Source organism: Portunus trituberculatus, chromosome 29, assembly GCF_017591435.1.
Source record: "Portunus trituberculatus isolate SZX2019 chromosome 29, ASM1759143v1, whole genome shotgun sequence".
NCBI classification, from domain to species: Eukaryota; Metazoa; Arthropoda; class Malacostraca; order Decapoda; family Portunidae; genus Portunus; species Portunus trituberculatus.
The window spans coordinates 2,325,185-2,340,184 of NC_059283.1; the positions used below are offsets into that span (position 1 = coordinate 2,325,185).

At 41.4% G+C, this 15,000-nt stretch overlaps 1 protein-coding gene across 6 annotated transcripts in view; it reads right to left on the reverse strand.

Moving 5' to 3' along the window:
- LOC123510412 (LIM domain only protein 3-like) overlaps positions 1-15,000 on the reverse strand; it is a 236,718-nt gene that overhangs the window by 34,114 nt on the left and 187,604 nt on the right. For all 6 annotated transcript variants that reach the window (XM_045265583.1, XM_045265582.1, XM_045265581.1 and 3 more), the window contains one exon: positions 9,175-9,300. In XM_045265583.1, coding sequence (XP_045121518.1) covers positions 9,175-9,300 — 126 coding nt within the window. The remainder of the gene's footprint in view (positions 1-9,174; positions 9,301-15,000) is intronic.

The window sequence follows — 15,000 nt, forward strand, 5'->3', positions numbered from 1 at the left end:
TCGTTACCACCACCACCACCATCACCACCACTGCCCATAGTACCATCATTCTACCCATTAATAGTTTCTCTCACAAGTCCCCTAACCTAACCTAACCTATCCTAATCTAACCTTACTTAATCTAACCTCAACCCCCTTTTCTACCCTTTCTTTTTCACTCTTTTAGCCTTTGATTCCCTTTCCTAGCTTCCGTACCCCTTCTCAAGCCCCTGCACTCTAGAACGTCCCATTTTCAGCCCCTTTCACTCCTAATCTATCTCACCTAATATAACCTTACCAATCTAACTCCAATCCCCTTCCAAACCCTTCCCTTTTCACTTCCTTAGCCTTTCACTCCCTTTCCTAGCCTCTTTACCCTTTCTCACCTCCCCTGACACAGAACTACCCCTCTCCTCCCCTTTCTTCCCCTCGTGGCCTCCTCTTCCTCCACTGCAGTCCCTCCCCTCTCCAGCCTCGAGGTCGTAATAAGCAGAGCACAAACCTTCTTTTTTAGCTTAAACAGACAGGAAGGCGGAATACAAAACACTCAATTAACTTTCACGGATGACTTGAGACACTAACAACGCGGAATCAAGTGGCGTCCTGTGCTATTAAAAGTGATTTGAGGAGAGGAAGTGGTGGGAGCGAGCGTGCGGGGCCGAATCACACACATACACACACACACACACGATGGAGGTGGTCACGCCGTCAGGGTAAACGAGGTAAACGACTTTAGGAGTATTAGCGAGGACGTCGGTAATTGTTGCAGCAGTAGTTGTCTAATCTAATTACCCCGTTTGGCAGTCAGTCACACGCCCTCATCGACGGGACTCTCACAAGGGTGTCTCGGCATCCTACCATCCTGCAATCCTACTCCCTAACTCCCTCGGCCAGCGTGTCTCCCTCTTGTTGACACTGAACGTATGAAAATGGAACTTGAGGCCTCGTGCTGAGCGTCCCTGGTGGATTGAACGAATTCTTGTGGGAAAATCTCCTTTAATAATATGTGAAAGAGTGCAAAGAAAAGGGTGTGATATTAAATGGAACCTTTTGTAGCCTTGGCAGACGAAGGTTCGGGAGGTAATGGAAATCCCTATATAATTTTCATCTAATAGAGAGATAAAAATGTGCAGGAAATAATGGCATAATACCCTAAGTGGCACCTCTTTCCGCTGTTGCCACGCGTCCTACTCCCGCCGACCCTTTTTTTACTTTTTTTTTCTCCCTCTGAGCCAATTTCCTCGCGATAATTAAATGTAAATTGTCAAGGAAAATTGGAACTCATGTTACGCGGACAATGAATTCCCTCCTCGGTATTTTAACCTCGAAGAAGCCTGTGCCATCCACAGCTGAATGGCCAAAGGAGGAGGAGGAGGAGGAGGAGGAGGAGGAGGAGGAGGAGGAGGAGGAGGAGGAGGAGGAGGAGGAGGAGAAGGAGGAGGAGGAGGAGAGGCTGGAAGAGAGAAAGGAAGATAGGAGAGGAGGAGGAAGGGTAGGAGGGTAAGTTTTTAGAGAGCAAGGATGGATGGGGGCTTTGGTAGAGGGCCCAAATAATTTTATAGTGTTAAATTATATTCACCGAAGCGAGAGGAGGATGGAGGAGAGGATGCAGGAGGAGGAAGAGGAGGAGTAAAGGATGCTCAGGTGGCAGTTGTCAGTGGTCGGGAGAGTCTGTGGATCTCAATAGGATAAAAAATCACAAAACACCTGACGAAGTGGTAAGGGAAGCTTCGAAACGTCCTTGAAATTGCCTGGTTCGAATCCCGTAACCTGCCAACCTGTCAACCCGTATTGTTTATTTACGTTTTTTTTACTTTTTTTTCATCCTTGGAGTGAGTGGAGTAGTGGAGTGGAGCGGTGGGGCAAGTAGCGGTGGAGTGAGAATTCTCACTTGCCTGCACCTGGCCGCCCTCACGCCTCTCATTTTGTTCTTCCTCCCACTGGTAATCAACTTATCAGATCCTGTGTGTTGTCTTCAATTTCTCGCCGCCATATTCGGTTTCATGTAATCTCTGGCGGTGTCTTGATTTCCTTTCTTTCATCGTTCTGCTGTTCATGACTTTTTGTTCTCTTTCTTCCTCAATCATCGTCTTTCTGTTCACCTTTCTATGTAACTTTTATCTTTTTTTTTCTATCATTATTTTTTTTTTGTGGTGTTTTCTTTATATTCCCTCTCCATGATTCTTTTTTTTGTTTTCTCACTCTTTCTCAGTTTCCCTTCAGTTCATTTTCTCACGTCACTTTATTCTTTATCTAACCTGCCAATTATTTATTTTCTATGATATTGTTTTCTTAATTCTTTCTTAACTATGTTTCTCTTTAAGTCATCCTCCTCCTTTTCACCTTTTTCTATGTAACTTCTTATCTCTCTCCTATCGCAACAATTATTACTTTCTTTCTATTCTTTTATCCTTTACTTCATCAAGATTATTTCCTTTCCATAATTTGTATGAATGTATATCAAACCACTGTTGTGCAAGGGATGAATGTTTCCACTCTGTTCGTTGTCGTGGTAGATTAATCTGTTTTTTTTTTTTAATCCGATTATTTAGACATGAACATCCTATTCTACCTAAGCAAAAGCCCTTTCTTCCTTCCTTCTTTGTACACTAACAAGGCGACTCTCGGTAATCACTGTACGAGGACCATCCACTAATCCTTTCCTTCCTGTATCTTTTTATCTTTTCTTTATTTTTCATCCTGTATCCGTTCCAAGAAATAACACTATTAATAATCCTTTTATGTGTACTTCGTGTTGAAAAAAGAAAAAGAGTAGAGTAAAAGAGGTCAGTCACGGAAAAGGAGATAAAGTAACGTTTAAAAGGAAAAGTAAATTAAGTAACAGAAAAAAAGTAAATAGTGAAATAAATCAGTCACAAAAAATAAAAGCAAAAAAAAAAAAATTAATCTATTTCAAACACATATGTAAAAGGAAAAAAAAAATAAGAAAAAAAATATTACCCTTTTTTCAATGGCGTGTATAGAATAAAAAAAAAAACAAAGCAAAGACAAATAAATAGATAAATCACTCCTATTTCCATCCAACATGCATAAAAAAAACCCTCCTCCATGACACACACAATCACGTCAGGGCAGACACGTGGAAAGGCATGCGCAATAACACCTTTCCGGCCGCTCGGCGAAAATCACAAGCTAATGGGAATTCTTTGGACCGAAGCACTGTTGGACCGTCCGCCGCGAGGGTCCAGACGGGGCACCTCTCACCGACCACCCCACCCTCTCTTCCCTTACCTCATATTGCCTCCCTTTCTCCTCCTGTCCCCCTCCCTCTGCCAGACCTGCCAGCCATCTCTTTCATCCAGTTCTTCTTAAGCTTTCCTTGTCTTGTTCTCCGTCTTGTTCCATGATTGATTGTGGTTTGTGTTAGTGTTGGTTTGTTAGTGTTTTTTTTTTATGTATTCTGTTATTTTTGTTTATCTTTTCTTGGTTTATTTAGATTTTTTTTATGTCCTCAATTGTGTCCCATGTTGTGTCTTTTTTTATTTGGTTTCTATTTTTATTCTTTGTTGTGTTCATCAATTTTCTCTCATCATTTTTTCTATATTCAGCATTTTGTAAACACCTCCAATATCATTTTCATTTTTTTTTTCAAGATTTGTGTACATGTCATCACTATTTCTCACACTTGTATATCGTAATCACTATTTCTAAACCATTCTGTATCATTATTTTCTCAACATTTTCACATTGTTATTATTCGCAACACTCGTCGTCATTATAAGCATTTTTTTTTATTCTTTGTCATTTCTGTATCGTCATTATTCTGAACACTTCTAAATTGCCATCATCTTTTCTTTACCGTTATTTTCTCAACATTCCCATATCATTAAGATGTTCAACACTTCTATATCGCCATTTATTCATCACATTTTTTTCAACACCATAATCATTTGCATCACATCTATATAATTATTTCTAGCAGTTCTATATCATTATGCTATTCAACACTCCTCTGCCGTCATCACGTTCAACACTTCTATATCGTAACGTTAACGAGAAGCGTGTGCCAAGTTTCTTAACCTCATTAATCAACGAGTTACTAATTTCTTGGTCTGGCTTCGCGGTTAACACAATGGGACTCTTGTCTGGCTCGGCGCTAAGCTAATCACTGATGTTAATGATATTCCTGACACCCTACACGGCCAAAGAATTCTACCCTTTTTAGGTCTCACAACCATGGATCCCTTTAACTCCTTACGCCCTTAAGTGAACTCCCTTCCTTGTATCTTGTGTCTGTTGTAAGCGCCATATTCAGATACACCTTCCTCTCTAACCACTAAAATTTTCCAAGGCCACATAGACAACTAGCAATGTTTTCAAGACAGTTTCTCCTCTAAATCTACCAGAAATCTTACTAATCCATTACCAACACTATAAAAACACCCTTAAAAACGCTTTATTCTCTCACTACGACAGTTTTCCAAGGCCAATGAGACTAGCCGGGTTTTCAATAGTTTCTCCTTTTGATAAACTAGAAACCTTGCTAATCTATCATCTGAAATATAAAAATCTCTTAAAAAACACGTGTATCTTCAACTGGAGCCCGTGGAAAGTACTGGTAGTGAGAGAACAATGTGTTTCAGAATAAAGGTCAAGTCCCATCCCGAGTGAATGTCCCTTTATCCTATTTCAAGTCTCCGAGAATCTTCTTTTTATTTTTTGTAACTCCCTGAAGCCTTGAACATGATACCTTTCCTTATTCCTTTTTATACCCTTCACACACTCCATATTCTCTTCCATGAGTCTCCTTTTCAGTGTTTAAACCTCAGCTCATTCCCTTCCATTGCATTTTGAAACTCCTTTAATTTCTCTTTTTAAATCCTCAAACTCCTTTTATGTACATTAATCCTCTTTCAAATTCCCCTTTTTAAGCCCTCAAATCTTCAGACTGACTCCTTTATATTACAGGATTCTCTATAGACACACCCTATTTTTTGTATGATTCCTCTTAAGGTCCTAATTTCAGTCCTTGAGTCTTTAAACACCTTTCTTTCCTTGTATCCCGAGATCCTTTATATGTGTCTGAACCTAAGCACTGAAAAGCCACAATGCCCTTTCTTGTACCCTCCCTCTTCGGTCCCTTTGTTTAGCCCTCAAGTCCTTTTAAACTCACTAACTTCCTTGTACCTCGACATCCTTTATAAGTCCCTGAACCTTAACTCTCAAAATTCACAGTCTTTGTATCCTTCGTCACTCCTTCCACCGCCGCAGCATTTTAGAACCCGCCGGCTGTGTGACGGAAGAAAGAACTGCCAAAGACGCCCGGTGGAGAAAAAGAGGGGAAATTAGTGGTCCCTGTAGAGCCACACTTCCCTGCTAAAGACATCAGAGTGCTTTCTACTGTTGAGAGGAAAATTACTTTATCAGAAAGACGAGGGAAAAAAACCTGGTAATGTACTACAGAGAGAGAGAGAGAGAGAGAGAGAGAGAGAGAGAGAGAGAGAGAGAGAGAGAGAGAGAGAGAGAGAGAGAGAGAGAGAGAGAGAGAGAGAGAGAGAGAGAGAGAGAGAGAGAGAGAGAGAGAGAGATAGAGAGAGAGATTGTTCGTGTTTCTGCTCAAATGTTAACGTAAAATATTAATGAACGAGATTGTACGACGCACGAACGGTCTTAAATAAACATATAGAAGAAGAAAAGAAGAAGAAAACGAAGAAAAAGAAGAAGAAAAGGGAGAAGAAGAAGAAGAAAGAGAAAGAAGCAACATGATCTATTTCTATTCAATTCCTCTTTCTTCAAGCAATTTCTATTCCATTACAAGCCTTTGAGTTTATTCAGGAACGTGTCAGTTATTTTGATCTACCAGTCTATTGCTTTGATTTATTTTCTTCACCTGCACTAACGTCTCTTTCTTTCATCTTTCCCTCTCCTATTTCTTTCCTTTAAAATTTAATGTTCCATATCATTTGCAATCCATTCTTATCCTTCTTTTTTTTATATTCTCTTCATCCACCTCATTTATTTCTTTACTTCATTGCATCTTCTTTCGTTCATCTCTTCTACTTTATCTATTCTCCTTTGCATCTTCCTTCTGCCTTTCTTCTTTCGCCATCTCTCCTAAGCTTTTCTTCTCTCCATCCTTCCTCCTCTCTCTAACACGCTTCTTCTTTCCTTCCTTCCTTCCTTCCTTCCTTCCTTACCTTACTGTCTATCCTTCAATCCTTTCCTCTCCTTCATTCATCCCACAATCCTTAACACTTTTATCCTTCCCTTCTTTCACAATCTCTCCTCTCCTCCCTCACAATCTTTTCCTTCCATCTTTCCTTCTCACAATCCCTTCAGTTCTTTCTTACGTCTTGCAATCCCTAACGCTCGCTCCTTCCCTCCTTCCCTCCCTCCCTTCTCTCCTCCCCTCCACTCCCTCCCTCGTATGCTGGCGGAGGTGTCAGGCTAACTAATCACGCGCTATAAATATTGCGTACTAGAATTCAATAAGACAACCAATAAGACAAATAAGAGGAAAAATAACACAATCAGGAGAAGAAAGGCGGCTTGAAATATTGTCCGCTGGGAGTCGTGTTTCAGGCGCACGGACAGACAGACACTTTGGTACGAGCTATACATGTGTGTGTGTGTGTGTGTGTGTGTGTTTCATCTATTGTATTTTTTTTGTGGAATGGTTATTTAAACACACGCCTAAACACACACACACACACACACACACACACACACACACACACACACACACACACACACACGCGCGCGCACACAGTAGATAAAAAAATGTAATAAAAATCTGAGGTATGAATTTCCTTTCTTTCATCTTAACTCTCTCTCTCTCTCTCTCTCTCTCTCTCTCTCTCTCTCTCTCTCATTCATGTAGTTATTTGCATGTAAAAAACATATTCACATCTTAACTTAACAAAGCCTTTCACAATTGAGTCATGTGCAGATAAATAGCCCATGTTTTTCTTTCATTCCTCCTCCCAAGCTTCTTCTCTCCTCTCCTACCACTCCTCCTTTTTCTCCTCCTCCTCCTCCTCCTCCTCCTCCTCCTCCTCCTCCTCTTCTCTTTCTCTGCTCGGCTTCAGGCGCTATGGCAAATGAAGAAGTTTTTGAAGATTCGCAGCCATTTTTAAGCGCCGGGAGAAAAACGGGCCCACATGCTACCCAATATATCCCAACACTTGAATCTTCTGAACATTTCCCGCGCTCGGCGTCCCAAATCTCCAATATAACTCGTCAGGTGTAATTCTCACTTCGTCCGAACTGTCCGCGTGGAATCATACGGCGGGAGAATTTACTGCTAAACCCGAGAATCCATTGCGACAGAACGATCGAAACTTACTTACTCCAGATTGAAAAGCAGGTTTTGGTTATACAGAAGAAGACTTAACGTTTCTCCGGAAAATAGCCAAACATAGCCGAGGAATCCGGAGTCAGCTGGCACGATTCGCACGCTGCTTTAGTTGCGCGCGATGGCACCAGATGGCAGTTTGCTTGTGTATGCAATATTGAGAAGCGGGGGGAAAATTGAATGATTTGCATTTCGTCTCGGTGTTACAAGACGGCGCGGTGGGCTGACGGTTTATATTAACAGCGGTGGGCGTCGGGGTGTGTGTTGCAGCCTTGTTATGCCCCCACTACCTCGCCGCCTGCCTATCCCATCCTCCCCAACCCCTGGGCCTCCCTTGCCTTGATTCAACTCACCGCCGCTGCCGCTACCGCCGCCTCCCCCCCTTCACAAAGCCAAGCCTCCTCCTCCTCCTCCTTCTCCTCCTCCTCTTCCTACTCCTCTTCTTCCTTCTCCTCATCCCGTCCCTCGACAACTCCAAGCTTCAAAACTTGTAGCAGAGTTCGTGTTGGCTCCTCGCGGCGTCATCAACCTCTTTATTTACAATTTCCGTACGTGTTCACTCCGCCTTTTGAGAATGGGCGGGTTTGGTGTCTGTATTTGCCATAGTTTTATGTGATTTGGCCTCATATGTAGTTTGTGTGAGTTAATATGTAATGTGATTATGTGGGCTATGCTTTGCCTGTCCAATTACGTGCGGCGGCCGGGCACTGATGCAATAGTGTCTAGCGTGCGTTTTGATTTTCATTCGATAAATTATCTGCTTCAGAGGAAAAACACAATGCAGTATTTTTAATGCATGGCTGGCTGACCCACTTGACAGAGAGAGAGAGAGAGAGAGAGAGAGAGAGAGAGAGAGAGAGAGAGAGAGAGAGAGAGAGAGAGAGAGAGAATACTTAAGCAGCACCATCATCACAGTCAAAGAAGGAAAGATTCACATTACCATTTTTTCTTCATATTTTTACCCCTCCTCTGCCTTCCCTCTCGTCTCTTCCCTTCTCTCATTTCTCTCCTCCGTCCCATTTCCCTGCTCCTCTGAAGATGATACCAGTGTGTGATTTCCTAGCGGACTACGGCAGGTAAAAACTGGCGCGCAGTATTGTGGGAAGCTGCCGACGCCGGGATATTGAATCTTTCTTATTTCAATTTCAAAGAGTAGAAGAAGGAAAAAAAAAGAGAGAGATTGGGACAGACAAATATCACAATCACAACATTGATATTTGTTCAAAAGAAGAATTGAATAGTACTTGTGTGTGTGTGTGTGTGTGTGTGTGTGTGTGTGTGTGTGTGTGTGTGTGTGTGTGTTGGTAGGGGGGCTGTTAATTCACGTGTGCATGTATGTGTGTGTTTACATTTGTGATATACTTGTTTTTTAGCGTTATTTGTAGTCGTCTGTATTTATATTTGTTTTTATCTTTTGTTGTTTCCATCCCCCCGCCCTTTTTTTTATACAAGCGTTACATTCGAACTAGTTTATGACACTCGTTAATTCGGATAAACTGAGGAACGAAATGAAAATAAAACATAGGGTGACGAGGACAAATTGTTGCACTGGTCAGCGGATGCGATAAGCACGAACAGGAGGAGGAGAGGGAAGAGAAGGAAGAGGAGGAAGAGAAGAAAATAAGATGACAATAAAGGGCTTTTCATGATAAATTTGTTACACAGCTTGGTGAATACGATAGAAGAGGTGGTGAAAGAGGAGGAGGAGGAGGAGGAGGAGGACGACGAGGAGATGAAAAAAATATAAAAATGAGGTACAATGAAGCACTTTTGATGATAAATTTCTCACATTTCTTCTTGAAGTGATAAACAAGAACTAGAGGGAAGGAAAAAAGGAGGTGGAGGAAAAAGAGGTGAGAAGGAAAGGTCGCTAAACTCACCTGTGGTTGCACTGTTGACAGGCGAAGCACTCCAGGTGATACACGTTGGTTTTCGCTCTCATGACCATCTCGAAGGCGGGGATGACTTTGTTGCAGGCCGAGCAGTGGCCGGTGGTCCCAAACAATCTGTGGGGAGGGGAGGCGTTTAGATTCGTGACAAAGTAAGTGTATTAAAAAAGATGATGCCAATTAAGATAGATTATATTCGTGACATGATATGAGTATAAAGAAATATGACAGTTTAGGTATTTAAAGATTACGAGGCATTTTTATTCATGACAAAGTAAGAATAAAAAAAAAAAAGATGATACTGGTTAAGATAGATTATAGTGACATGATGTGAGTGAAAAAGATATGATAGTTTAGATAGGTACGGACTCTGAGGCATTAAAATTCGTGACAAAGTAAGAGTATTAAAAAAAATGATACCAGTTAAGATAGATTAAACGCGTGGCATGATGTGAGTATAAAAGTAATATGGCAGCTTAGATTGGTATACTGTTTATTCCAGTGACAAGATAGGAGCTTAAAAGAATACCTTAATAATACCAGTTGAGAGAGGTTTAAGTTAGTGACAAGATAAGGGTGTAAAAATGAATAAATAATACCAGTTATTCTTTTTGTTATATTTTTCTAGCTTTTTTTCGTCCCTGTAGTGGATATGTTTTGTTCAGACTCCAGTGACAGGATGGGAATATGAAAAGAATTTGATCATACTATCAGTTTTTAAGTTCTGTTGCAATATTTGTCTCCAATAATGTACAAGGAAATGTTTTGCTCAGACTCCAGTGACGGAAAGAGATATGATGAAAGGAATTTAAGGACTGTAACAAGCATCAGTGTTACCAGGACATTGGCGGGTATTTTCTATTGGATTATTTTCAGTTCGGGAAAAAAAAGGAGGATTCTGACTTTGATGACAAGAGAATATGGTAAAAAGAAAGGCATTTGAAGAGCATAATGAAATTGCTCGTACTAAACTTATGGTAAAAAGTTTTGTTTATTCTTTTTTACCGTGATAAAATCTGCATAATAGAATTTGGTGATGAGATGAGACACAAAAGAGAAAGGAACATGATAAATATAATAACCACCGTCACATCTTAAACACACACAAAAAAAAAAAAAAAAAAACGAAAAAAATACGTAATATACTTTTATGATTAATGTAACTTCAAGAGTACCAATAAAAACAAACACGTATATTCTCACCCACATAAAAAAGGACTTAATATCACAATACACAAGACTACCATCGTGTTTCTATATACTGTAGTCCCCGCTCATCACAATTCCCAGTAAAGAAAACGAGAGGTTCCTCCAGTGGCGTGTTTGAGGGGCGGGACATGGAGGGCGAACGCAATAAAGTGATAAATGTGCGAATGATCCTTAACGACATCAGAATAGGTCCGTCCCCACAGAAGTCACACGAGGAGGAGGAAGAGGAGAAGAAAAAGCAGGAGACGAAAGAAGCAATGATAAAAAAGGGGAATAAAGGGTGAATGGAAGTGAGAGAAAACGTGCTTGCATAAAAAAAAAGAATATAGAAATGGAGGAAGTAAAAAGAGTGAAAAGGAGGAAGAAGAGTGTGAATGCGAGGTTCAAATAAAATAGAAAAAAAATAAAAAGAAAGGAAAAATAATGATAAAATGAAAGTAGAAAAGAAAAGAAGAAAAAAAAATAAAGAAATGTATAATAACACGAACATAAATAATAACAAAACGTAAGAAATTACTGATGAACGAAAGAGAATGGGAAACAGGACAAGACACGTATGAAAACAATAACGAAGATGACAGAACAGTAACAAGCAAGAGAAAATGAGAACGGAAGGATACATAAAGAGAGTTAATAAAGCGTTGATGTTGTTGTTGTCGCTGCAAACTTAGACTGACGAGGAAGAGGAGGAGGAGGAGGAGGAGGAGGAGGAGGAGGAGGAGGAGGAGGAGGAGGAGGAAGAAGGAAACAAGCCTCGTTGCTCAACTTTGCCAAACTCACGTAATTTATGTTAAATTTACACCAACACAGAAGGTAATTTATTGAAGCTCGTTTTCTTTCTCAATCCCACAGAAGAAGAAGAATGCATGTTGCCCCTAAGAGAGAGAGAGAGAGAGAGAGAGAGAGAGAGAGTTTTCTATGCACCACGCAATAAAAGGAGACGAATTTTGCTCAATCTCATAGTACATTAAAGTAATTCGATTCCATTTCTAACACTTTCCAGTCTGAGAGTCAAATCCTGTTGCCTATTTGATCCTTTTTAATAATGTATTCCCCACTCACTTCCATTATCTATGTATTCCAATCCTGCAATAAGTTTCCAAGCGAACCGATGCCTCTCACAAATTTACTCTCCCAAACTTCACAATTTATCTATTTTAAGTGTCTGTGTAACTTTTACGTAGTCTTTCAAGAGTTTAGTAACTTAGATTCGAAAAATGTTCCAAATGTTCCGAAAAATAAGGTTTGGTTAAATATGGTTAGGTTTGGTTAGGTTCAGTTACGTTGGATTAGACTGTTAGGGTAAGTTAGGTTAGTTTGCTTAGGTTAATCTCTTCAGTTCCATGACACGTTTCCATATTGATTCTGATTACTATTTGGTGATTTTATACAGCTTCAGGAACTTATGTGGGGATTAAAATAGTGAGGACTGTGGCCATTTATCTTGTGAGCTCCGTAGACGCTTGCTAATGTCAATAAAATGGTCTAATCGTGCACAAAACAAAGTAAAAATGCGTCCCAGTAATGAAGTGATTAAGTTAGACTAGATAAGGTTAGACACTAGTAAACAAATTACATATACAAATCTAAAACCTTGAATTAGGAAAAAACAACAACATACCACAAATAAATATAAAACTCTCAATAATAAACCAAACCAAATCACTACAAATACAACTTATGAGGAAACATGAAAGGTATAACATGCATAAGAACCCTCGTAGGTAAGAGATACACCAATGAGCCAAGTACACTCCATAAAAAGGCCATGAAGGTAGAGCCGTGTAGGGCGTGATTGCATCGGAATGTGTTAGAATATTGAAACTCCCTCTCCCTTTCTGACACCTGGCGCCCCCACCTGTCTGGCTTACGTACAGGGAAGGCAAGGGGGATAGGAGAGAGAAAGAGAGAGGGAGAGGTATTAAAAGCAAGAGGAGATAACTTAAAAGGGATGAGATTCTAGGAAGATAAAAACTATGTAACACACGTATAGATGCAGCAAGAGAGAGAGAGAGAGAGAGAGAGAGAGAGAGAGAGAGAGAGAGAGAGAGAGAGAGAGAGAGAGAGAGAGGGTGGGGAGTAGAGGGGGAGAAGGCAAAGAAATGTTTTAAGCAAATGGAATGGCATCATGGTTCACATACATATCCACTTAGTGAGAGAGAGAGAGAGAGAGAGAGAGAGAGAGAGAGAGAGAGAGAGAGAGAGAGAGAGAGAGAGAGAGAGAGAGAGAGAGAGAGAGAGAGAGAGAGAGAGAGAGAGAGAGAGAGAGAGACAGTAAATAAGAGGAAATAAATGAAACGGCCAAAGATCGTATTTTTCTCTTTCTCTATTTTCTTTCTTTTCTTACCACGCAAAATACAGTTGTTGAGATCAGAGCCATTGCAAAGAGACAAAAGGAAGGAAGGAGGGACGAAAGGAAGGAGAAAGTAAAGGAAGAAAAGACTGGTTAATTCAGGCTGAGTAGATGGACAGGAAAGAATGAAGAGAGAGAGAGAGAGAGAGAGAGAGAGAGAGAGAGAGAGAGAGAGAGAGAGAGAGAGAGAGAGAGAGAGAGAGAGAGAGAGAGGAAGATGAGAGAAGACGAAAAAAAATGAATGAATGAAAGAAGGAAGAGAGAGAGAGAGAGTAAATATATAGACTGAGAAACAAAATCTCTCTCTCTCTCTCTCTCTCTCTCTCTCTCTCTCTCTCTCTCTCTCTCTCTTCTCTTCCTCCAAATCTATACCACACTAATGCCACTGTCGATTTCCTTTGCCCATTTAATTCCTTATGGAGATCCACATCACAGCTCTCCATTATCTGCTAAAAGTCCTGTTAATGTTGGATGCTGGAGAGAGTGAGAGGGAGAGAGTGAGAGGGAGAGGGAGGGAAGGGGAGAAGACGTGAAAGGAAGAGTGGGAGAGTAGGGAGAAGGGAGACACAGGAGAGGAAAGTAAAAAGTCAAGAGGGATCGAGGAGAAAGATTGTCGAGAAAAGAAAAGAGAGAGAAAAAAATATTGCATGGAAAAAAAAGAAGAAATGATGTTTAATATGGCCTGAGAGAGAGAGAGAGAGAGAGAGAGAGAGAGAGAGAGAGAGAGAGAGAGAGAGAGAGAGAGAGACGGACGGGGAAAACACAGGAGTATGTAAACATAATCACAGAAACGCGTCTTCCAGCCCCCACTGATGGCCCTAGCGTCTGAGCCTATTACCATTGGGCTACTGGGATTCTAGGGGAATTTACTCTCTTCTTTACCGACTCCCAATACCTCCACTACCTAATGTAAGGCGCAGGGAGGAGGACGAGGAAGAGGAGGAGGGAGGAGGTGGGAAGCGTGGGAAGGAACAGACTGAAAGAAGGCTGAGAGAGGAGATGAAAGTGGGGAGCCATTCAGCCTTCCTAAGAAAGTGTGTGTGTGTGTGTGTGTGAGAGTGAGAGAGAGAGAGAGAGAGAGAGAGAGAGAGAGAGAGAGAGAGAGAGAGAGAGAGAGAGAGAGATAGTAGGAAAGCTAATCAAAATCGCCTTCGAAATAATGGATACCTTTTGAACCGAATTTGAGAGATGTTTAGCAGACGGAATGGGCTTTGCTTTGTCGGCCTGATTCTGTATTCATGACTCTGAAACACCGTCTAATGCGAGTAATCGGGCCCGGCCAGGGGGAGGAGCGGAGAGGAAGCAAACGAAGAGAGGAAGGAGCGAAGGGGAAAGAGGGTAGGAAGTACGGAGGAAACGCGACCAACAGAACGATGAGAGGGGAAGCAATCGTGTTTGGTGAGACGTAGAAAGAGGAGGAGAGATACGGATGCTAAAATGGTTAAAAGTGAAGGAAGGGAACAAGAGGAGGATTAAGAGGAGGAGGAGGAGGAGGAGATGGTGGCCAAGGAAGGAATGAGGGAGAAGACAAAGTGAGGGAAGTAACAAAAGAAGAGAAGAGGAAGTTATATTCATCATGGGAGAAAGTAATGAAAGTAGAGGAACAGGAAGAAGAACAAAAGGATGAAAGGAATAAGGGTAGTGAGAAGAGAGGGAGGCGGAGCTGACGGCGGCGGCGGCAGTGGTGGTGGGCGGTGGTGACGGTGCTGGTGCTGGTGTTGGTGGTGGTGGTGGTGGTGGTGGCAAAGTCGTTAGTGCAAACAAGGAGTATAGAGAATAGAACCAATAGAAAAAAAAGAACAATAGTAACAAGAGAGCTAAGTGGGGTTGACAGGAGGGCTGGTGGAGTCGATGGTGGTGGTGATGGTGGTGGTGGTGCATAGCGGTGGTGGCGGAACAGGGAGGTGGTGGCCCTGTCAGAAGTAGGAAGGGTGGGTGCATAGAAATAATAAAAACGATGGAAGTGGTGGTGGTGGTCGTGGTGGTGGGAGTGGTGGTGACAGTGGTGGTGATGGTGGTGATGCAGGGAAAGCATTACTGCGTCCTGATGAAATACAAACAGTAGTGGTGATTTTGATTGTGGTGTTATGGTGAAGTATGATAGTGTACGGTTTAGTGGATATGGTGATGGTGGTGATGGATGTGTATAGTGAGGTATAAAGTGGCTTTGTGATTTCTTTAACGATGATGGTGATAAACATACATTCACTATAAGCATCCCTAGTATTGTGAAGAATATAATAGTGACATGCTGT